This window comes from Salvelinus fontinalis, chromosome 3 (genome assembly GCF_029448725.1).
Source record: "Salvelinus fontinalis isolate EN_2023a chromosome 3, ASM2944872v1, whole genome shotgun sequence".
NCBI classification, from domain to species: domain Eukaryota; kingdom Metazoa; phylum Chordata; class Actinopteri; order Salmoniformes; family Salmonidae; genus Salvelinus; species Salvelinus fontinalis.
The window spans coordinates 37276216-37301004 of record NC_074667.1 but is presented as its reverse complement, the minus strand read 5'-3'; the positions used below and the strand labels follow the sequence as shown (position 1 = coordinate 37301004).

General features: G+C 41.3%; 1 protein-coding gene and 1 long non-coding RNA gene across 4 annotated transcripts in view; both read right to left on the bottom strand.

Annotated features, from left to right (window-relative positions):
* The window catches only part of itpr1a (inositol 1,4,5-trisphosphate receptor, type 1a), a 159969-nt gene extending 135488 nt beyond the window's left edge, over window positions 1–24481 (bottom strand). For all 3 annotated transcript variants that reach the window (XM_055914751.1, XM_055914754.1, XM_055914763.1), the window contains exons 1-3: window positions 24314–24481; window positions 14118–14232; window positions 5485–5555 (exon numbers count right to left, since the gene is read on the bottom strand). In XM_055914751.1, coding sequence (XP_055770726.1) covers window positions 5485–5555; window positions 14118–14209 — 163 coding nt within the window. In that variant the 5' untranslated portion in view covers window positions 14210–14232; window positions 24314–24481. The remainder of the gene's footprint in view (window positions 1–5484; window positions 5556–14117; window positions 14233–24313) is intronic.
* Window positions 1424–5475, bottom strand: LOC129846954 (uncharacterized). Its single transcript, XR_008758326.1, has 2 exons — window positions 3959–5475; window positions 1424–3332 (listed from the first exon to the last, which is right to left on the bottom strand). It is a non-coding gene; the product is annotated as an uncharacterized LOC129846954 (long non-coding RNA).
* Window positions 24482–24789: the final 308 nt, after the last annotated feature.

Sequence of the window (24789 nt, the reverse complement as noted above, 5' to 3'; positions counted from 1 at the left end):
TATAGGGCCAGAAAGATTGAAGAAGTGGCTTCCCCATACATTCAGTTTTGGATAGATAACTCTTTGTGTTGTTTGTTTGGTCTCTCTCTCTCTCTCATGATAACAAGTGTCGCCAACACATGTCATCACCACCAGTAGATGAGTCCATGCAGGAGGGGTTACCATGGCCACTTTGACCACTTAGTGGGAGTGCACACACAGACACAAGCATGCACAAAGATAACTTGACTCCACATACAGACTAACACACACACACACAAAAAACACTTACTTTACTGTACAGACAGACAGACAGAAGCTGGCTTGGGTTTGTGTTGGTAACAGTCTCCTAGGAGGAGATAAACTCAGAGAACTTCCCTGGGACATCAAAGACACAATTGTCATTCAGTGTACTCTGAGGAGACCCAAGCTTTATGGGTTATAAATACACTACAAATCTCTAGACTGCAGCTAATGGTCACAACGTACGATAGAGCCCCACTCGCATTAAACCACATCATGTAATGTAGCAACTAACTCCCAGTATGAGTGGAATGCTTGTTAGTCTCAATGCCTTACAGCCATGCTGAAACATCCTCATTAACTCCTCTCGGGGCAACACTTACTTATACAATCCTTTGATTACTGCAGAGTTACATCATACTTTTCTCACCTCCTCTGCAATAATTAGACACTAACACAGCCAAATGCCAAAACCTAAAATAAATAGATGGAACATCCAACTAAATCCAGACTAAAATGATGAACATACTGTATTTTATTAGAGAGATTTTGTGGTGTACATGTAAGTGATAATGCCCTATAGGAAGCCGGTGTTGGGAGAATATTGGCACCGGTGTTGTTAGAACCAACACCAAGTCGAGGACCGGCAAACCGTGCCAATACAACGGGTTACCAACATATTCAAATAATGATTGACATATTTCCATTAAAATCATTATTTTGATAAATGTATTCATACTATTTCATCCTTCCACAAAATATAGTCCTGATATAACGGATGTGAAATACTAATCTATGGCTTCTACACAAGCCGGCTAGTCGTTTGTTCTATCGGTTGCCAGAGACGCGACCCAGTCATTCAGTCTTTTTGTTCTTTATCTACGGACACGACCCAGTTGTTTGTTCTAACTGTTCCATAGCCATACTAGCTGGCAACGTTCTTATCCCTTGCTTGCTAGCTAACCAAATTACAGTCACTTCAAACAGTGCAGCCAGAATAACAGCAGTAGCTGCATTTGCATAAGCTGTTTCTAGTGACCTTTATTTGGATGCCCCCATTACAATGAGATAAAGAGGTTCGATTTCACATGGCATAGAAAAATGTACTCTTTTGTTCCCGAGGAGCTAGCCAACAAACTAAGGTAACACAATCACTTCAAATCTTTGTATATTTGACTCAGCACCTGGATCCAGTCCTATGTAGCAAAATGTAACATTTTTATTTTTAACATTGGATAAAAGTAGAGACTCAGAGCTACAAAATGGTATATCATACACAGCATTTTTGAGGAACAATGGGAAAGTAATTCTGCTTTGAGGGGTGATACACTTGTAAACTCACTTTTGATTAAAAAGGGCCTTTGAATGTTTTGGTGACTACTGCAGAGCTCTCCTTTGTCTACGCCCATTCAGCATTGTTCACACCCTCTTAAGCCAGCCCTTCTCTTTAAGGATTCACATGGGGTCATGTGCTAAACAGTGAGTAGTGTAGTAAAGAATTAAGATTAAAAGTGGTAGTAGCCTACAACAAGGAAAAATTTCAGGTAAACCGAATGTATCCAGATAAAAATATTTTATAAATATTAGATGATACTTACCCAGAGACACTTGTCTAAACTGATGGGTCATGTTAAAGAAATGCTATACCCCCAGCCACATCCAGTGGTGGAAAAAGTACTTAATTGTCATACTTGAGTAAAAGTATAAATCATTTCAAATTTCTTATATTAAACCAGACGGCACAATTATTCTCTTTAATTTTTTTTAGGATAGCCAGGGGCACAATCCAACACTCAGACAAAATTTACAAACGAAGCATGTGTGTTTAGTGAGTCTGCCAGATGCAGTATGGATGTTCTCTTGATAAGTGTGTGAATTGGACAATTTTAATGTCAAAATTTACTTTCAGGTATCAGGGAAAATGTATGGAGTAAAAAGTACATTTCTTTCAGAATGTAGTGAAGTAAAGGTTGTCAAACATATCAATAGCAAAGTAATGTACAGATACCCCCAAAACATACTTGTAGTACTTTAAAGTATTACTTAAATTACTTTTGACCACTGCCCAAATGCCTTCACACCAGTACATTAGCATAGTTTATATACTGTTACACACGCACCTATCACATAGTATTCCATACACAAGGTAAGGCTGTGCAGCCTGAGTTGAAACTTGAGTGAGGTGCATATGTACAGTACATAAACAGATGCATGCGCCATATATTTATGTGGTGGACACTTGATACAGTCACATGATATTGTTGTGGTATGTAACAAAATCATGTTACGACCACACATATCAATATTACTTTTAAATATCAATATTTTGCTAAGTCTTGCTAAGTGGATGGGTCTCTACAGAAGGTGCAAACGGTACAGACAAATGGTTACTTGCATAGTAGCAATATCAGAAATATAGTGTCAAAATAAAATACAGTATGTACAAGAACAAGATCAATAACGATATCAGTGATAGACGAGGTGGTTATATGCATACAATCAGGGGTAAAGTGGCTGAGCAGCAGGATAAAAAAATAATAATAATAGGAGCAGCAACGTATGGCGTGTGTGTTAGGAGAGAGTCCTTTGAATAGAGGCACTGCAGATACTGCTGATGACTGGTTCGTCTGAACCATGCATGAACAAGGGAATCTATATTCGGAGAGCCTGTTTTTGTTCTGCCCTTGACTTTGGTGTAGGGTATGTGATGTCCATAGCCTCTGTCGCAAAACTCCCTGATCTTCTCCAAAAAATAAGTTTGTCTAGCTGTGTCCACTTTGGTCTTTCTGAAGCACTGCTTGATGAGGCCGAAGCACCAGTCGGGGGCAAACTTGGTGTGGCCTGTGATCAGGTAGTGAAGGTCCAGACTGGTGGAGCTTGTGCATACCAGGCACAATACCAGAGCACAAACTTGTTCTGGTATTGACCACTGCAGTTATAACAATTCAGGTCCACACACGGTTCCCCAACTCCATAGTTGGTGAAGAAATGGTGCATGTAGTTGATACCTGCGCTGCTGCCTTTGCTTGCTTGGGCCAGCTCTCTTTTTGATGGAAGGCATTAGACCGTTCTCCTTATATGACTGGTGGAGAGGAGTAAGGCTGGTTCTACTGATGTTGAAAGACACATTTTTAGCATTATTATACAATAGATGAGAAATGGCATTCTGAGATAACATCGCTACACACACTTCACGTTAGATAGATAGCTAGCCAGCTGACGTTAGATGGCTAGCTAACTGCAAGCTTTAGCTAGCAATACAAACCGATTGTCATAGATATCTAAAGGTAACCAAATAGGTTCAATGTTAGCTAGCTAACATTAGGCTATAACTAGCCATGTGAAATGGCATTCTGAGAAAACATCACTTACGTTACACACAATTCATACACATAAGTGAATGTTAGCTAGCAAGCCAGCAATCTAACCTCAGCTAACGTTAACTAGCTAACAGCAAGATTTAACTTGGGGTCTTTTGTTTAGACATGTCACGTTAATGTTAGCTAGCTAAAAAATGAACTATAATCTCAATCCATAAAGTAACGTTACTAGCAATACAAACCAATTGTCATAGCTAAAGTTTACCAAATAAGTTAGGTTCAATGTTAACGTTAGCTAGCAAGCCAGCCATCGAACTCCAGCTGGCTAGCTAACAGCAAGCCTTAACTTGCAATGAAAACAACTTTATGACCAAATTAGAAACGTATAATATCTGAAACTGTTGCTAGATTCTTACCCGTATACATGGATGAACGCTTCACGGCAGACTACAACCCCTTTCATTAAATAAGACGTCCTGTGTCATTTCCGTTTAGTCTGCACGGTTTGTTTGGCCTGTTGTGTTCCACTGATTTCAAAACTCTGTCAACTTCTTCCGTGACAACACTGTTGATCGCCGTTTCTTCCCCATCACCGTCATCAGAAGACTCTACAATGTATTCTTCAATGAAAATGTTTTATTTCCTCATCGTCTGATTCATTTTCAGAGTCAGAGAGAGTCAGCATGGCACGATCGTCCTCCAGAAAGAAGCCCATCACAACTTTTTCACACTGACCTTTGTCGATAGCGCTTGATAAATTCAGGGCAGCAATGTTATTGAGAGCAGTAGCAACATATTTGCAGTTCTCCATGGCTAACGTTATATCTTTAGAAAAAAAATGCAGTAGAAAGGATTATCTACGCATAATGAGCAGCTCATTTTGTAGACATAAAAATGCTACACCGCAGAACAATCTGAAACTCATCTCTCGGCATGTCCAGCCACTCATTATCTCGGACAATTATGGCTAGCGGGAACGTTCCTGCTTTTTCTTTGGCTAAACCAACTACGCTCTTAATTTATCAACTTTATTCGTATTTACAGATGGCATAAAAGTTTGTTGTTAAGGCATATGAAAGTTCAAATGTTCGAGAAGGCATTTCTGCCAGAAACGCATTTTGATTTTAAAAAATTATGTTCAAAACGGCTCTCCTGTGAATTCGTGACTTGCGACATACGCCTAGTTTCCTGAATCAGTCCACATATATACGAGAAAACGATGCCAGCTGATTCATGATTTTGACAGAAATGTGAAATAATGTCTAGATACTTTTTTTTTTTTTGTTTGTTTTTGAATCGGAGATCAAGTTTATAAAATTGCCTGGCTGGGCTGACGGGGCACTGGATTGCACAGTCAGATGGATCAGAGTAAATATACATTTTAACATCATAGATTTAGCCGGTGGTAACATGTGGAATAGACACCAGCTGGAATGCTGTTTTAACCAATCAGCATTCAGGATTAAACCCACCTGTGGTATAAAAGACACACAGGCTACAGTCACAGCCTGACACACTCACATTGCACATCATGTTTGTAGGCCAAAAATGTTCCATGGGTGATAACGACCCCTGACCTGAGACTTAAAGGTCGTGAGTTCAGTTGTACTTCCTGTTATGGGGATAGAAATAACCCAACAGCCAGAGACACATCTCCCTTCATGAGCCATAATGTGTTCCTATTCTCACAGAATCACATCTGAGCAGGAAACATAGACAAGATGATACACAACACACATAACAGTGTCAAAGAGAGCAGCCCTTTATGAAACCTATGTGGACAGGGAGGGATACTGGCGCTATCACCAGAGAAACGCAGTGTAATACAAGAAGAAACATCTCCAGTGGAAAACACTGTGTAAACAGGCTGGATTTACTGAGGTGACGTGGTGCTGCGTAAACTGCTATAGTAGAATGAGAGGGGAGTATACCATTCTCTTACCTCTGAACTTTTTTGGGGGGTTGTTTAGGTCCCCTGTGTCGGGCTGTACCACACAGCGGTCATCTACCAGCCTGTGGAGAGAAGAGATAATGACGGATGTCAATCATGGACAAGTCAGAAACACAGATAATCCACATACACCCTTAACATGCCAATGAACATAAACCATTTCAATATACTAGAAATGTTCATACACACATTCAAAATGTGCACTCACACAGCTCTCTATATTTTTAATATATAACCCTCTGGCTCTAAACGAATGTGTTTCGTTTCAGGAAACTAGGTGTATGTCACACCTCACTACTTCACAGGAGAGGCATTTGAAGGTAAACATGTATTTATCAAAATGTGTTTTTTGGTAGAAATGTCTTCTGGAAAATGTGAATTTTTATGCCTTAATAACAAACTTGTAAATATGAATAAAATAGTAAAATTACGAGCCTAGTTAGTTTAGCCACGGAAAAAAGACAGGAACTTTCCCGCTAGCCATGATTGGCTGAGATAATGGATGGGATGGACATGCCAAAAGTTGAGTTTGGATTGGTCTGCCATGTAGCACACTTGTCTATAACTTCTCAGTATGTGTAGGTAATCCTTTCTAACACAGCTTTTTTGAAAGATATCACAAAGAACTGCAAAAGTGTCGCTAATCCGCTCCACTTTATGGAGGACCGAGTTTTGAAATCAGTGGAATGTCCAGTGGAAGCAGAGTATGATAGCTAAGGAGAAAATTCTGGTTTTTGATTGCAAATATGCGGAGGGAGTCAAAAAGAGAACACACAGAAAGCGGTTGTATAAAATACCTGTCTCTGGATTACATCTTTAAACTAAGGGCAACCATGGCATCCGTGACAGAGAAGCGTTCATCCATGCATACAGGTAAGAGTCTAGCTAGCTACATTTTCAGATATTATACGTTTCTAATTTTGTCAGAAAGTTGTTTTCATTGCAAGTTAAAGCGTACTGTTAGCTAGCTAACTTTACGTGTATGATCAGTGTAGTAATATTATTCGTATCTCAGAGGCATTTGCATTGCTAGTTATAGTCTAATGTTAGCTAGCTAACATTGAACCTTGTTGGTTAGTTTTGGCTACCTGCAGATTCATGTAGGGTAGTAACATTATGAGTTGGGATTATGGTTCATTGTTTAGCTATCTACATGTCTAAACAAAAGACTACAATATGCAATTAACCATTTCACTGTCCGTTTACACCTTCTGTATCCTGTGCATGTGACAAATAAACTTATATTTTATATAGTGTGTGTTTACCAGAGATGGTAATGTGAAGAAAAACATGACCTGCACTAAAGTCAAATTAGGATATAACGTTAGGACAACAAGACAGTGTCCAAGTTCTAAAATTCTCTGGTAGAATGCCCTGCTTTTATTTCTTCCCACTCACAACCGTAAGCTATTTTCTATACTTAGCTCGCCATTAACTTGCAAATAATGATCCTGTTGCGAGTTTATTTTCCTGTAATACGAATACAAGTCAAGACGTTGTCAGCTATAAAATATGGTCATTGATTGAACTGGAATGCAGGTAACAAGCTAGAAACGAACCAAAACATAGTTCAGAAAGTTGCTTTTAGTTGCCTGGTTTGCTAGACTGATATATACTAAATTCATTCTTAAAAACGGGTGGGTTTATTGGTGTTAAAATACACCAGTTACAGTGGTCTGTCCTTTAAAAGTGTCAGCGTAATGCGGCACAGCTTGCATTCCATGACACGTTATTTAAGTGCCAACCACTTACCATTAATGCTAGTTAGTGCTAGTTTAACCACCAGATGGCATCTTTGAGAAGCATTTGATAGCCTTCAATAGTGGCTGTACTAGAGAATTTAAAAATGTTTTTGTAAGAACATAGTATATGGGACGGATTAAGAAATTTTGCTTAATAAAATTTGCTTAATTATGGTGTTTCTATTCCAATAAAAAAATAATACAAAAAAATAAAATAAAAAAAACTCTGGGTTTCCGTTAGGATGGAACGGAAAATATGGCGCTGCACAATGTGATGGTCGGCAGTAGGCTACAGTACTGGGCTATTTTGCTAAAGAATCCCTGTGTCATGCGGGCACGCGGGAGACCGGGGTTCAATTCCCCAATGGGGAGGAAGGAGTAGGCGGTCCTTGTAAAAAATTATTTGTTCTTAACTGACTTTTCTAGTTAAATAAAGGTTGCACTAAGAGCATAACATTTCTACACCCGAATTGTAGTGTAACCAATACCCAAACGGAGATTCAGTCAAAATAAAAATATCATTGATTTATCAAGACCAGTAAAATAGTTGTAGGCTATTACTTCAAATCCTATTGCTTCTAACTTCAAAATGCTCTTTAAATAAATAAGACCTACACCACTTTTAAAAGCACATTACTCAACACCAGTGAAACTCATGTTGCCTATGATAGGCCTACACTACATCGAAAAATATGACATGACTCTCCGCCAATAATTACATATGGAGGATATTTTTGTAAATCAGTGATATTTACTCCCATAGTAATTCATTATGGATCCATAACTAAATAAATGTCGGCATGCTTAAATAATATTTGTATCATTATTTTATTAATGAAAGCATAAAGATGCCATTATTAGCTACATTGTTTTAGTTTGAACGTGCAGACTGGCACTAAGAACAGCAGGAACAGTTCCCTAGTCAGCGCCATTTTTAGTGCAATGCAGTTAACCCCGGTGTCCTGGCTAAATTCCCAATCTGGCCCTCATACCATCATGGTCACCTAATAATCCCCAGTTTACAATTGGCTCATTCATCCCCCTCCTGTCCCCTGTAACTATTCCCCAGGTCGTTGCTGCAAATGAGAACGTGTTCTCAGTCAACTTACCTGGTAAAATAACGGTAAAATAAAATAAAATGCCCCTTAAAGTGTTGCCCTGTGCTACCCAGTGTGGCGCGGTGGCCCCCACTGTATCACAATTCCAGTGGGTCAGAAGTTTACAAATCAAATTTTATTTGTCACATACACATGGTTAGCAGATGTTAATGCGAGCGTAGCAAAATGCTTGTGCTTCTAGTTCCGACAATGCAGTAATAACCAACAAGTAATCTAACCTAACAATTCCACAACTACTACCTTAATTACAGGTTAAGGGCTTGCAAGTAAGCATTTCACGGTAAGGTCTACACTTGTTGTATTGGGCGCATGTGACAAACACATTTTGATTTGATCTAAGCACATTGTCAGCACGAGATCCTGCAATAAAGCACCATTGGACCCCATAAAAATTACACTGTTTTCAAAACGTTCAACTACAGAGCACTGTTTATCCTGACTCCCTTAGTCACTATTGTTAAACCAATTACATACTTGTGATTTCACTGTGATGTTTCTTGATTCGCCGGTGCTGTTCCACAGTCCACACAATGATGAAGAAATGAGTGTTAGGATTAGTTGGCTGCTGTCAGTGGGTGGACAAGCTAGCATTCCTGTCGGTGACAAATTTAGCTTTTTACTGGCTCAGAATAAAGATCGCCTGGACTCCAGCCAGATCCCACATCCATCCTAGTTGTGTTCCTATGGACTCGTGGAGTGTCCACACACATGATCAGTCGTATTACACATGGACCTGTCTGTCTGCACCAGGGATAAACCTCTCTGAACATGACAACACACTGAGGCTCCTGTCTACCGTGTCAATCTCTGCAGAGCATTATACAGCATAGCTATACTGAGCATTCTGAATGACGTTTGCTTAATGTGCAGCCTGGGTTTGTTAGATCAATGTGAGCAAGATTTATCACACAGACACTGACAGTAAACATGTTTATCTTGTGGAGAACTGATTAAAATGTGATTGTCTGACCCTCGTTACTGTCCAATTCCAGTTACTGTACATTCCTCCTACTTTAACAGCTGCTCGTCAGGACAAGAGAACAGGCATCCTGAAAGACAAGAGGATTCTCAGACTAAAGCCCTGGAATCATACTTCATTGTTCAAATTCTAACTTTTGATTTGTCCCCTCAGGCTTTCTTCTCCAGTTTGTGAGAGTTGGAGAAGGACATCTGTTGGGTCCACACTTCTAATGGTGTGTTGTATGTATGCATCTTGGTGTTTGAGTGTGATTGCATGCATGTATGTATGCATCATGGTTTTTGAGTGTGATTATTGCAGTGTGTGTGTGTGTGTGTGTGTGTGTGCGTGAGTGCACCAGATGGTTCTTGGAGAGGGCAAGTGATGTCAACCGTGTGCATTTGTCATAATGACATGGTATCAGAGCATGACCTGTGTGTTTAGGGTTCATTTCAGGAGTTATTGTATAATAGTAACCTGTAAGAAAAGAGGGTCTATGTCAATACCCTCACCTCTCTCCCTACCATCCTATCCCTGAAGGATTGGGGGTAAGAGGTTAAAGAGCACACTGATGGGGAATTTGAAAAGGAATTTCTCCATAAGCTGCAGCATTAGGTTCCCAGCTCTGTAGATGTGTAGGTCATGTTAAAGCCTGAAGCTCCAATTCTTTGACGTTTGAAGTTGTATTATATGTTGTGTGTATGTGTTGGATTGTGTTTGTTGTTTTTAATATCCTTGTGACAGTGGTGGAAAAAGTATCCAATTATCATACTTGAATAAAAGATACCTTATTAGAAAATGACTCAAGTAAAAGTCACCCAGTAAAATACTACTTGAGAAAAAGTCTAAAAGTATTTGTTTTTAAATATAGAAAAGTATCAAAAGGAAATGTAATTGCAAAAATATACTTAAGTGTAAAAAGTGAAAATTATTTTAAATTTCTTATATTAGGCAAACCAGATGGCACAATTTTCTTGTTTTTTTAATTTACGGATAGTCGGATATAATTTACGGATATAATTTACAAATGAAGCATGTGTTTAGTGAGTCCGCCGGATCAGAGGCATTAGGGATGACCAGGGATGTTCTCTCGATGAGGACCATTTTCCTGTCCTGTACAGGAAAAATGTATGGAGTAAAAAGTACACTCAACAAAAATATAAAAGCAACATGTAAAGTGTTGGTCCCATGTTTAATGTACTGAAATAAAATATCCCAGAAATGTTCCATATGACAAAAAGCATTTCTCATTTGCCAAGATAATCCATCAACCTGACAGGTGTGGCATATCAAGAATCTGATTAATCACCATGATCATTACACAGTTGTGTAATTGTGCTTGTGCTGGGGACAATAAAAGGCCACTAAAATGTGCAGTTTTGTCACAACATAATGCCACAGATGTCTAAAGTTGAGGGTGCATGCAATTGGCATGCTGACAGCAGGAATGTCCACCAGAGCTTTTCCAGAGAATATAATATGAATTTCTCTATCATAAACTGCCTACAATGTCGTTTAGAGAATTTGGCAGTACGTCCAACCGGCCTCACAACCGCAGACCACGTGTATGGCATGTGGACGAGAGATTTGCTGATGTCAGCGTTGTGAACAGAGTGCCCCATGGTGGCGGTGGGGTTATGGTATGGGCAGGCATAAGCTACGGACAATGAACACAATTTCATTTATAAATGGCAATATGATTTCACAGAGATACTGTGAAGAGATCCTGGAGGCCGATTGTCATACCATTCATCCTCTGCCATCACCTCATGTTACGGCTTGATAATGCATGGCCATGTCTCAACGATCTGTAACAATTTCTGGAAGCTAAAAATGTCCTAGTTCTTCCATGGTCTGCATACTCACTAGACATGTCACCCATTGAGCATGTTTGGGATGCTCTGGATCTACGTGTTTAACAGTATGTTCCAGTTCCCGCCAATATCCAGCAACTTCGCGCAGCCATTGAAGAGGAGTGGGACAATATTCCACAGGCCAAAATCAATAGCCTGATCAACTCTATCTGAAGGAGCTGTGCCACACTGCACAAGGGGAAAGGATATTTTAGGCTTAGGGGTTAGGTTTAAGGTTAGGGTTACAATTCACATTAGGGTTAGGCTTAAGGTTAATTTTTGAATGGGAATCAATTGTTTGGTCCCCACAAGAATAGTAAAACAACTCAGTGGAGGCAGTGATGTCTCTTTCTGCTGTGACTCAGTCTGATCCATTTTTCATGAGCAGCAGGGGGTTCCAGGGATACCGAGCCTCTAGAAGTCAGGTGGGATTGATGTTATGGAGAAGTTGTGTGTGTGTGTTGATCATAATCATAAAGTTAAGTGATAATATATTGAATATATAAAAGAGGGAAAAAAAGTAGTGTCTCCACCTCAAACCTCCCATCCCACTCCCCCAACCAGCCAAGATGTCTCCGTCCAATCCAATTGTTTGTATGTGTTAGGCTGTATAAATTGTTATTTGTACGTGTTGGGCTTTAGCTGAGATGATTATTTACAGAGTCAAGCATATTTTTCCAGGCTTCAATTGCTCCTTGACTAGAACCATTCATTCTCGCGGTTGATAATCACTGGTATTATGGTCCAATGTACTTTTTCTCTCTCTCGTCCACATGCACAAGCATGCTGGTGCCCGTACACACACAAACATCTTATCATTGTGTTCATTGCTTCCCACTTACTTCCAATTTGTCCCAGTCTCCCAGTAAATTATACATACTATCATGGTCATGGAGCAAGCCAGGACCAGACCTCCACTTCCACTTCAAAGGGCTTAGTTCTCCCAGCCCTGTTCTTTGGGAAAAGTGGGAATGTCCTTTATCAAACTCTTCCAAACCACTCTCTATCAGTGGCCCACATAAGGCCAAAGGTAGAGGGGCCCCTGAGCAGCAAAGTAGAGACCCCTCCACCTAACACACACCCTTCGTGCCAGTACCTCCCAGCCACAATAAACTTCCAAGAGGTTAACTGACACACAGTCTCTCAAACACTCATTTTAATATGGGGACTCACACACACCACATCCACCACAGACAAAAGTCCTTTATATATGCACTGCAGAGCTTTGATGGCAGTACCTTTATGACCTTCTCAAGTTTAGATGAAGCTATGAATTCACCCTTAAAGGGATAGTTCCCTCCCAAATGAAAGTCTGTCAGACATTTTCAGAACTCAAAACTGGCCTAATGCCCAGATAAGTTCAAGTCCCACGGCATCTGCTGAATAGATCCAGCGGACTGCTTTTGAACGGCATCCGCGGTCAGGAAAAAAAGTGGTTAGATGAAGCAGATGCTAAGCTACAGGACTGTTTTGCTAGCACAGACTGGAATGTGTTCCAGGATTCCGCCGATGGTATTGAGGATTACACCACATCAGTCATTGGCTTCATCAATAAGTGCATCGATGACGTCATCCCCACAGCGACCGTACGTACATACCCCAACAAGAAGCCATGGATTACAGGCAGCATCCGCACTGAGCTAAAGGCTGGAGCTGCCGCTTTCAAGGAGTGGGACTTTAACCCGGAAGCTTATAAGAAATCCCGCTATGCCCGCCGAAGAACCATCAAACAGGCAAAGCATCAATACAGGACTAACATCGAATCGTACTACACCGGCTATGACGCTCATCGAATGTGGCTTGGCTTGCAAACCATTACAGACTACAAAGGGAAGCACAGCCGAGAGCTGCCCAGTGACACAAGCTAAACAACTGTGCTCGCTTCGAGGCAAATAACACGGAAACATGCATGACAGCACCAGCTGTTCCGGATGACTGTGTTTTCACGCTCTCCGCAGCCGATGTGAGAAAGACCTTTAAACAGGTTAACATTCACAAGGCCGCAGGGCCAGACGTTTTACCAGCATGCGCTGACCAACTGGCAAGTGTCTTCACTGACATTTTCAACCTCTCTGAGTCTGTAATACCAACATGTTTTTAAGCAGACCACAATAGCCCCTGTGCCCAAGAACACGAAGGTAACCTGCCTAAATGACTACCGACCCGTAGCACTCACGTCTGTAGCCATGAAGGGCTTTGAAAGGCTGGTCATGGCTCACATCAACAGCATCATCCCAGAAACCCAGAGGAAGGTCCTAAAAATTGCCAAAGACTCCAGCCACCCGAGTCATAGACTGTTCTCACTGCTATCACACGGCAAGTGGTACCAGAGCGCCAAGTCTAGGTCCAAGAGGCTTCTAAACAGCTTCTACCCCTAAGCCATAAGACTCCTAAATGTCTAGTCATTTACTAGACATTTACACCACTGCTACTCTCAGTTGTCAGCTATGCATAGTTATTAAAGTAACTCTACCTACATGTACATACTACAACTAACAGGTGCCCCTGCACATTGACTCTGTATCGGTACCCCCCTGTATTTAGTCTCGCTATTGTTATTTTACTGCTGCTCTTTAATTACTTGTTACTTTAATCTCTTATTCCAACTGCATTGTTGGTTAGGGGCTTGTAAGTAAGCATTTCACTGTAAGGTCTACACCTGTTGTATTCGGCTCATGTGACAAATACAATTTGATTTGATCACTCAGGGCCGTGCACAGACCTTTGGAGGGGCAGGTGCTCAAAGTGAAAAATTGTGTTGACTTAGATTAGATATGAATTAGTAAATTATAAATTATCTAATGTTCCTGTAGCCACACTTCAGTGATTCCTCCATCCCAAATGAATGGGAAAGATATAGGCAGCATCTAAAATGACTACAATAGATGGTATCCATGTTTGCCAATCAGTGATAATAGCTAAAGGATAAAAGGGATAGGTGAAATGAACTCACCCCAGAGTGCTGATGAAGCCGTTGGTGGAGCCCTCTGCATACAGGGAGCAGATGTCCCCGATGTGTAGGAAACTGGACATCTTATCAGACATGTCTCACACACACAGGGCCACACCTGGAGGAGAGGAGAGGCAAGGAGAAGTACTGCTACAAATACAATCACAACACAATTGTTTGTTTTTTTTATGGAGAAAAAAAAAACATTTCTGAACTGGGCAGGTCATACGGTCAGGAATAATCCAGGACCCAAAGAGTGATATTTGTGAGTCTTAATTTCTGTTATGTCTTCCCAGCTAACAATTTTAGGCAGAGAGAACATTTTTGTAATGTTAACCCGTAATGTTCCCAACGCCCCGCCAAACATACACAGAACATGGTTGCCATGTTCTCAGAATATAAGATATTGTTCATGACACGTTTCATGAGAACAATGCAAGAACATTCGTGTCCAATTCTCTGTGGGTTAGGAGAATATTCCCGCCAAATATGCACAGAATATGGTTACCATGTTCTCAGAACATAAGATATAAATAGACACATTTCAAGAACATTTCTGCACAGAAAATTCTCCAGTGTTAAATAAACACTAGCTAAGTTTTCATCCAATTGACAACTGATATTCTAAAATCTGCATAAAAATAATATGCACATTTTCCCATCAAACTGACTTGTTGCAGATAAAAGGCTGTGAGTAATGACGTATTGCACATAAGAATAACTTTTGAGGTTAAATTCCCATGTACCATATAAAAAGATACAAATTAAATGGGGGTGTCTTGCTAATTGCCTATAATTTCCACCTTTTGTCTATTCCATTTGCACAACGGCATGTGAAATTTATTGTCAATCAGTGTTGCTTCCTAAGTGGACAGTTTGATTTCACAGAAGTGTGATTGACTTGGAGTTTTGTTTAAGTGTTCCCTTTATTTTTTTGAGCAGTGTAGTTTACACCAATGGTGTTATGCAATAACACCTCACATAGTATTTTTTACAATTATTAAAGAGGTCCATATCACTTCACAATATCACTAATGTTAAATTAAGGACATTGCAACAATAGGTACAAGTCTTTACTGCCAAATGCTCTTATGAAATCATTTACAAAGACTTCAGGACTGACAATATACAGGCTCAAACTTCAGTTAACATAACCATAGACCACTTAAACTGGTACAACACTTCCACTCACGGGTGGCCATAACAACATGAAAGCCCCCCCCCCCCCCAATATAATTTCCAAGTGTGCCTTTGAGTCAATTGCAGAGTTACCACCCATGACATGTACTTGTTCGTGACAGAGACATGCTTGTTGAACTTGTTCATTTTCAGTTCTGCCAAAGCAAGGGCTGTCCAGAGCATTTCTTATGCATCAGCTGTTAAAAGGGTTGACGGTTCGAATGGTGCTCCCAAAGAGTCCATGGTGGTGGATAGGCCTTCACTGTAGGTGTAACGGATGTGAAATGGTTAGCGGGTACGCGCTAATAGCGTTTCAATCGGTTACGTCACTTGCTCTGAGACTTGAAGTAGGGTTGCCCCTTGCTCTGCAAGGGCCGCAGCTTTTGTGGAGCGATGGGTAACGACGCTTCGTAGGTGACTGTTGTTGATGTGTGCAGAGGGTCCCTGGTTCCCGCCCACGGTCGGGGTGAGGGGACGTACTAAACTTATACTGTTACATAGGCTGCACGTGTTGCCTTTTACCAGTAGGACACATATATTATAGGAGGTTAAGGTGGACTTTGTGGCCTTTATAGCTATGGAGATTAATGGCACTGCCAAGGTGGAGATGAAGTACAGAAAAATAGATATCATTGTGGATGCGCGGAGGGTTTCCTGGGACTGAAAAACTTCTCGGCAGAGGAGTTGCATGGAGTATTGTCACAAGCTGTACCACTCTCTCAGGCCCTAGAGCCTGAGAAGAGAAATATGGAGATTTGATTTTTCTGTCATTTTTTTTCCTCAACCCTGTCCAGTTGGTGGCTGCATTACACATTTTTGGGTTGTAGTCCGCCATAAAACCCGAAGAAGAAGTTTCAGTCCTGTGGACTTCACCAAGTGAGTTCTTACTGGAGATAAAATGTATTATTAAAACTCTTTAGGACAATACATGAAATATATCATAAGGCCTTACTTTGATGACCAAGGTTTACCCTAACACGGCGGTGTTAGGAACCTCCTGATTTACACATTATGCAGGCTTGCAAAGTGATGTATAATTCCTATTGGAATCCAGACAGAGTTAGGACATCCAACAGTTGGAAACATTTCAGTAATGGGTGCAATAAATCTAACTGATTAGACTAGATTTGAAAAATGTTTGTTATTTATCTCTGTGTAACATAAGATGAATCAATCAATGTAAATGCAAAAACACAGATATTAAAAACAACCCTAAAAATGTCTAACTTGCAGTACATAGCTGGCCAATTTGATAATGATGGCCGTGGTTTTGATGGGAATGTTTTACTCTCCACAGAGTAAAACTGACACAATGGCACTTTCACACTCAACACGTGTTATTAACACCAACACTGGGGTTCTTTCACACCACTGAGTGATAATGTCTTACAGAGTTAAATTTAACTGCTGAATCAACAATTGAAATGTTACACTGACAAATCAACACTAGGTAAGACTGGCAAATTTGCTGTGAGATTATATATATAATATAGATATATATATATATGTTGTCAGGACGTCACCTGATGGTCCCAAAGCTTCTTCCCATATGTTTCACTAAACATCACACCTTGTTACTATTGTCCAGCCAATTGAGGCCCTGATTGGTGAACAACTGATCCATTCATAGCTTTGTCTGTTGGCAAGGATAGAGATACTCACACAGAGCTTTGAACATAGTGTTTCGATTTACATATTTGACCTATATGAATACATTGTGCATGATCATTTATACAGTAATTATTATTCAACAGTCCTCACCTGGCATTTAAAAACTGACAACCTCCTGGTTCACGGTACGCCGATCTTCCTGCTACGCCACCATGTCAGTGTCATGTCTCGGTTAATCTGACTATTCCCATCTTTGATTGATTTACTTATTTCAGCAATTAAAAGGCTTTCAGTATAGTTGTCTCATGTTGGTGGAACATGTTAACCTGTTTTAATGATACTCCTGAATCACTATGATAAAAAAAAGTTTTTTTTCAGTGTACTTTTAACAAAGCTGAGATGTACTTCCAAGTGCATTCACCTTATTGCTTACAACCTTACACCTATCAAGTTGTTTCAGATCTACACAAGCGCCTAGGGAGGAGGGGGTCGTGCTTCTTCTGGACAGGGCATAACTATACTGGCCCAATAAGCACAGCCTATCCTTTATTGGGAAAGTGGTTAGGGTGTTGGTCATTGGTGCTGGTGGCCTGGGTTTGAGACCTGCTAGGGGAAATCACTCTACTCTCACATTCTTACTGGCACACGCTTTTTCAGTTCTGCCCACCAATTTTCTATATGATTGAGGTCAGGGCTTTGTGATGGCCACGCCAATACCTTGACTTTGTTGTCCTTAAGCCATTTTGCCACAACTTTGGAAGTATGCTTGGGGTCATTGTCCATTTGGAATACACATTTGCGACCAAACTTATTGACTGATGTCTTGAGATGTTGCATCAATAGATCCACATAATTGTCCTCCCTCATGATGCCATCTATTTTGTGAAGTGCACCAGTCCCTCCTGCAGCAAAGCACCCCCACAACATGATGCTGCCACGACCGTGCTTCACGGTTGCGATGGTGTTCTTCGGCTTGCAAAGCTCCCCCTTCTTCCTCAAAACGTAACGATGGTCATTGTGGCCAAACAGTTATATTTTTGTTTCATCAGACCAGAGGACATTTCTCTAAAAAGTATGACCTTTGTCCCCATGTGCAGTTGCAAACCGTAGTCTGGCTTTTTTATGACGATTTTGGAGCAGTGGCTTCTTCCTTGCTGAGTAGCCTTTCAGGTTATGTCAATACAGGACTCGTTTTACTGTGGATATAGATACTTTTGTACCTGTTTCCTCCAGTATCTTCACAAGGTCCTTTGCTGTTGTTCTGGGATTGATTTGCACTTTTCGCACCAAAGTATGTTCATCTCTAGGAGACAGAACGCGTCTCCTTCCTGAGAGGTATGACGGCTGTGTGTTCCCATGGTTCTTATACTTGCGTACTATTGTTTGTACAGATGAACGTGGTACCTTCAGGCATTTGGAAATTGCTCCCAAGGATGAACCAGACTTGTGGTCTACAATTTGTTTTCTGAGGTCTTGGCTGATTTCTTTTGATTTTCCCATGAGGCACTGAGTTTGAAGGTAGGCCTTGAAAAACATCCACAGGTACACCTCCAATTGACTGAAATGATGGCAATTAGCCTATCAGAAGCCTCTAAAGCCATGACAATTTTCTGGAATTTTCCAAGCTGTTTAAAGGCACAGTCAACTTAGTGTATGTAAACTTCTGACCCACTGGAATTGTGATACAGTGAATTATAAGTGGAATAATCTGTCTGTAAACAATTGCTGGAAAAATTACTTGTGTCATGCACGAAGTAGATGTCCCAACCGACTTGCCAAAATGATAGTTTGTTAACAAGAAATGTGTGGAGGGGTTGAAAAATTTGTTTTAATGAGTCCAACCTAAGTGTATGTAAACTTCCAACTTCAACTGTATCAGACAGGTGTGTTGTAACTGTTTCCAAATAATGATATTAACTGACTTATAGTGCATTGCTAAGAATGTGAGAGTAGGGTGATTACCCTAGCAGGTCTTGAACCCAGGCCACCAGCACCAATGATGAAGAATGCCCAATAAGGGATCTCTATGGCATGTGCTTATTAGGCCAATATACACTGCTCAAAAAAATAAAGGGAACACTTAAACAACACAATGTAACTCCAAGTGAATCACACTTCTGTGAAATCAAACTGTCCACTTAGGAAGCAACACTGATTGACAATAAATTCCACATGCTGTTGTGCAAATGGAATAGACAAAAGGTGGAAATTATAGGCAATTAGCAAGACACCCCCAAAAAAGGAGTGATTCTGCAGGTGGTGACCACAGACCACTTCTCAGTTCCTATGCTTCCTGGCTGATGTTTTGGTCACTTTTGGGCTGATGTTTTGGTCACTTTTGAATGCTGGCGGTGCTCTCACTCTAGTGGTAGCATGAGACGGAGTCTACAACCCACACAAGTGGCTCAGGTAGTGCAGTTCATCCAGGATGGCACATAAATGCGAGCTGTGGCAAAAAGGTTTGCTGTGTCTGTCAGCGTAGTGTCCAGAGCATGGAGGCACTACCAGGAGACAGGCCAGTACATCAGGAGACGTGGAGGAGGCCGTAGGAGGGCAACAACCCAGCAGCAGGACCGCTACCTCCGCCTTTGTGCAAGGAGGTGCACTGCCAGAGCCCTGCAAAATGACCTCCAGCAGGCCACAAATGTGCATGTGTCAACATATGGTCTCACAAGGGGTCTGAGGATCTCATCTCGGTACCTATTAGCAGTCAGGCTACCTCTTGCGAGCACATGGAGGGCTGTGCGGCCCCACAAAGAAATGCCACCCCACACCATGACTGACCCATCGCCAAACCGGTCATGCTGGAGGATGTTGCAGGCAGCAGAACGTTCTCCACGGCGTCTCCAGACTCTGTCACATGTGCTCATGTGCTCAGTGTGAACCTGCTTTCATCTGTGAAGAGCACAGAGCGCCAGTGGCGAATTTGCCAATCTTGGTATTCTCTGGCAAATGCCAAACGTCCTGCACGGTGTTGGGCTGTAAGCACAACCCCCACCTGTGGACGTCGGGCCCTCATACCACCCTCATGGAGTCTGTTTCTGACCGTTTGAGCAGACACATGCACATTTGTGGCCTGCTGGAGGTCATTTTGCAGGGCTCTGGTAGTGCACTTCCTTGCACAAAGGCGGAGGTAGCGGTCCTGCTGCTGGGTTGTTGCCCTCCTACGGCCTCCTCCACGTCTCCTGATGTACTGGCCTGTCTCCTGGTAGCGCCTCCATGCTCTGGACACTACGCTGACAGACACAGCAAACCTTTTTGCCACAGCTCGCATTTATGTGCCATCCTGGATGAACTGCACTACCTGAGCCACTTGTGTAGGTTGTAGACTCCGTCTCATGCTACCACTAGAGTGAGAGCACCGCCAGCATTCAAAAGTGACCAAAACATCAGCCAGGAAGGATAGGAACTGAGAAGTGGTCTGTGGTCACCACCTGCAGAATCACTCCATTTTTGGGGGTGTCTTGCTAATTGCCTATAATTTCCAACTTTTGTCTATTCCATTTGCACAACAGCATGTGGAATTTATTGTCAATTAGTGTTGCTTCCTAAGTGGACAGTTTGATTTCACAGAAGTGTGATTCACTTGGAGTTACATTGTGTTGTTTAAGTGTTCCCTTTATTTTTTTGAGCAGTGTATTTCAGCCATGGCCAAAAGAAACCCTAACCCCTCATGTAGATGAAACCACTTGATAGGAGTAAGCAATAGGGTGAATGCACTTTAAAGTAAATCTCAGCTCTGTTAAAAGTATACTGAAGAAAAAAATGTATTTTATTTGATCATAGTGATTCAAGAGTATCATTAAAAACAGGTTAACATGCCCCACCAACATTATACAACTATACTGAAAGCTCTTAAATTGCTGAAATAGGTAAATCAAATAAATAATGAGAATAGTCAGATTACCCGAAACCTGACATGGTGGCATAGCGGGATGATTGGAGTACAGTGAATCAATAGGTTGTGAGTTCAAATCCCAGGTGAGGCCATGTTGAATAATAATTACTATGAAAATGCACAATGTGGGCCTCCCGAGTGGCGCAGCGGTCTAAGGCACTGCATCGCAGTGCTAGAGGCGTCACTACAGACCTGGGCTGTATCATAACCAGCCGAAATCCTATAGGGCGGCGCACAATTGTCCAGGTTAGGGGAGGGTCTGGCTGGGGGGGCTTAACTTGGCTCATTGTGCTCTAGTGACTCCTTGTGGCGGACCGGGCACCTGCAAGCTGACCCCGGTTGTCAGTTGAATGGTGTTGCCTCTGACACATTGGTGTGGCACACATTGTGTGTTAAGTTTGGTGGGTCATGTTTCGGAGGAGGCATAACTCAACCTTTGCCTGTTGCAGCGACGAGACAAGATTGAAAAAGGGGGTAAAAATAAATACATTCACAATGTCAAATATGTATGTTAAAAGCGCTGTGTGTGGATATCCCTAACCTTGCAAAAAGACAAAAAGATATGAATGGATAAGTGGTCCACCAATCAGGACCTTGATTGGCTCAGCAACCGTAACAATGCGTGTAAGTAAACATTTTTTGGGGGGGTTCTTTGGGACCATCAGGCGACATCCTGCCAACTGATACACAGCAACCTTCCCATGAAAAGTGTCTAGAACATTAATATCTTATTCTGAGAACATGGCAACCATGTTCTGTATATGTTTAGTTTGACGTTGATGGAATATTCTCCTAATCCACAGAAAACTGGACACATGCACGTTCTTCAACGTTACCATGAAGTGTGTCTAGAACATGAATATCTTATATTCTGAGAACATTGTAACCATGTTCTGGGTATATTCCATTTGACACTCAGGAAATACTCTCTTGGAAACATTCATTGCACATCACAGGAACATTCCTATGATAACATTAGTTAATTACCTAATGAGACCCTTAAGGGAACATTCTCTAAAGTTGTGGGAAAGTTTGTTGTTAGCGGAGGAGAAATCCCAGAGAGAGAGTTAGCAGGAGGATTTGCATGGGGCCAGGCACTATCTGATGCTCTATTCTGGTGTGTGTGTGTGTGTGTGTGTGTGTGGGTGAGGGGTAAACAGTTAATGATTAGGAGAGGCAGAGAGAGAAACAGGAAGGCCATGCACCTGTGGTTATTAGACCTGCTCTGGGCTATATGGTGGAGGGAGTGACAGACCCGTCAGTTCAACAAGTTCAAAGGTGTCACTGTGTGTTATTGTAACACTGACCCAGGCTGGATTACAATCAGGGTTGGATTCAATCCCCTTTCAATTCAGGGAAGTAAGTGAAAACAGCCCATTACTTTCTATTGGACTTGGACTGAATTGTAAAGGAAGTTACCCCAAATCTGGTCAGTGGTTAGAATACAATGTATGACATCTTGGGATGACACATGGCCTAGACCCTAGTAGTGCATGGTTATTGTACTGCAGGTGTAACAGTGCCCAGGGAGTAAAGCTGTGTCCTATGCTGTGTTAATACCCTTAAGAGCCAGTCCTCCTTACCATGCCCCCACGTCTAGTACATCACAAACAGTGAGGAAGCCTGGAAACTGAGGCTACTGACCACAGAAAACTGGACGCATTAATGTTCTTGTAACACTCCCATGAAACACGTCTACAATATTCTTATCTTAAATTCTGAGAACATGGTAACCATGTTCTGGGTAAGTTATATTTGACACTCAGGGAATGATCTGTTGGAAACATTCCTTGCACATCACAGGCACATTCATATGCCAACATTAATGAATTACCTAATGAGACTTAAGGGAATGTTCTCTAAATTTGTGGGAACGTTTGTTGTTAGCTGAGGAGAAATCCCAGAGAGAGGTAGCAGGAGGATTTGCAGGGTGGTGCGGTCTGCCCAACTCATCACCGGGTGCAAACTACCTGCCCTCCAGGACACGATGTCACAGGAAGGCCAAAAAGATAATCAAGGACAACAACCACCCGAGCCACTGCATGTTCACCCCGCTATCATCCAGAAGGCGAGGTCAGTACAAGTGCATCAAAGCTGAGACAGAGAGACTGAAAAACATCCATCTCAAGGCCATCAGACTGTTAAACAGCAATCACATTAGAGGCTGCTGTCTATATACATAGACTTGAAATCAATGATAACTTTAATAATTGGAACACTAGTCACTTTAATAACATATACATATTTTGCATTACTCATCTCATATGTATATACTGTATTCTATCCTATGCTACTGCATCTTAGTCTGCCACTCTGACATTGCTCATCCAAATATTTATATATTCTTAATTCCATTCTTTTACTTTCGATTGTGTGTATTGTTAGATATTACTGCACTGTTGGAGCTAGAAACACAAGCATTTCTCTAGAAACACAAGCATTTCTCTAGAAACACAAGCATTTCTCTGGAAACACAAGCATTTCTCTGGAAACACAAGCATTTCTCTGGAAACACAAGCATTTCTCTGGAAACACAAGCATTTCTCTAGAAACACAAGCATTTCTCTAGAAACACAAGCATTTCACTAGAAACACAAGCATTTCACTAGAAACACAAGCATTTCACTAGAAACACAAGCATTTCACTAGAAACACAAGCATTTCACTACACACGCAATAACATCTGCTAAACACATGTATATGTCAAATAAAATTTGTTTTGACTTGACCTGTCCAGGAAGAACTCCAGACTCTAACTATAGGCTGTCAATGGGGCCTAGAGTTTTTCCTGTTCATGTGGCTGGTAGAGAAAAACTCCTGGAACATACTGCACGTACTGAGTCCCGACTCACATTGGTGACATTTCAGTCTACAGAGTTCCTACTGTGCGAATCTAGTAGCCTACACACATACGTATTATTTGCCTACACTGCAACATCCCCCAGGAGTGAGTATAATGAGGCTGACCTCAAGGCCTATTTTCAGAGCAGTCATCTTAGAAACATACTCAAAGAAAAACAAAAACAATGGTGAACAATTCACCCCATCATATTACCTCAAAACCACATTGCCTAAGATTTAGTAGACAATAGTAGTGCACGACATAAATATAACGTTACTGTTATGTTAATCAACATGATGCCCAAGCCACTGGACAAACTGCCATCACAAATCCATATTTCTCAGTCTTCTTTCAAAATGGGATAGTGTATGAAATCACTTGAACTTTACTGAGCTTCAGCATATCTATGAGACGAGTAGCCTACAGTTTGAACACTTGCGTTGCTTCAATTGTTCAATTATATTATATTTCATATCAGACTGGCAAAACCGTGTTTCTCAGCTCGGGAGGGAAAAAAAATAGTTTAATCAGCGTCGGTGCAGAAAATCATGACCGGCCGTTCATGAGGAGGGCAGATACATTGTTGCTCTTCTTCCCTCGCCACAAGCAATACATATTTAAGAGGCGGGGATGCTCCCGCAAACTGTACAGAGTTGTGGTCAACTTTACCTTCGCTGTGGTAAGAGGTTGGCTGGGTCAACGGGAGAGCATGGCAGCGATATACCGCTTTCAACTAATCCATAGCACGGAGATTCAGTCGGCGAGTAGAGTCCGATTTTTTTGACAGCTCAATCCAATCACCTTGCCTTCCGTTCGTTCGCTACATGAGCGCTCGTCCCCGCGTGAAGGTCTGTAGCCCCTCAGAAAATTATATACCAGTACTGGTTTCTGGGAAATGACGTTTCTTGAATTATTCCTTCGAATACTTAACAAAACAGAAAGCATATTTATGACTACAACTCCCAAAGTGTGGTGAGCATTGCGCGTTATTTAAAGAAACTTCTCCTAACTTTAGACACTGCTGGAAGAAGTGCAATTAAAATTTAAATCAAAAACTATACACAAACATTATGACACGCATTGTAAATAATGAGTATGCTGAAATGATAGCCTACATGTTTATGGTATAGAGTTGCAACCTTACA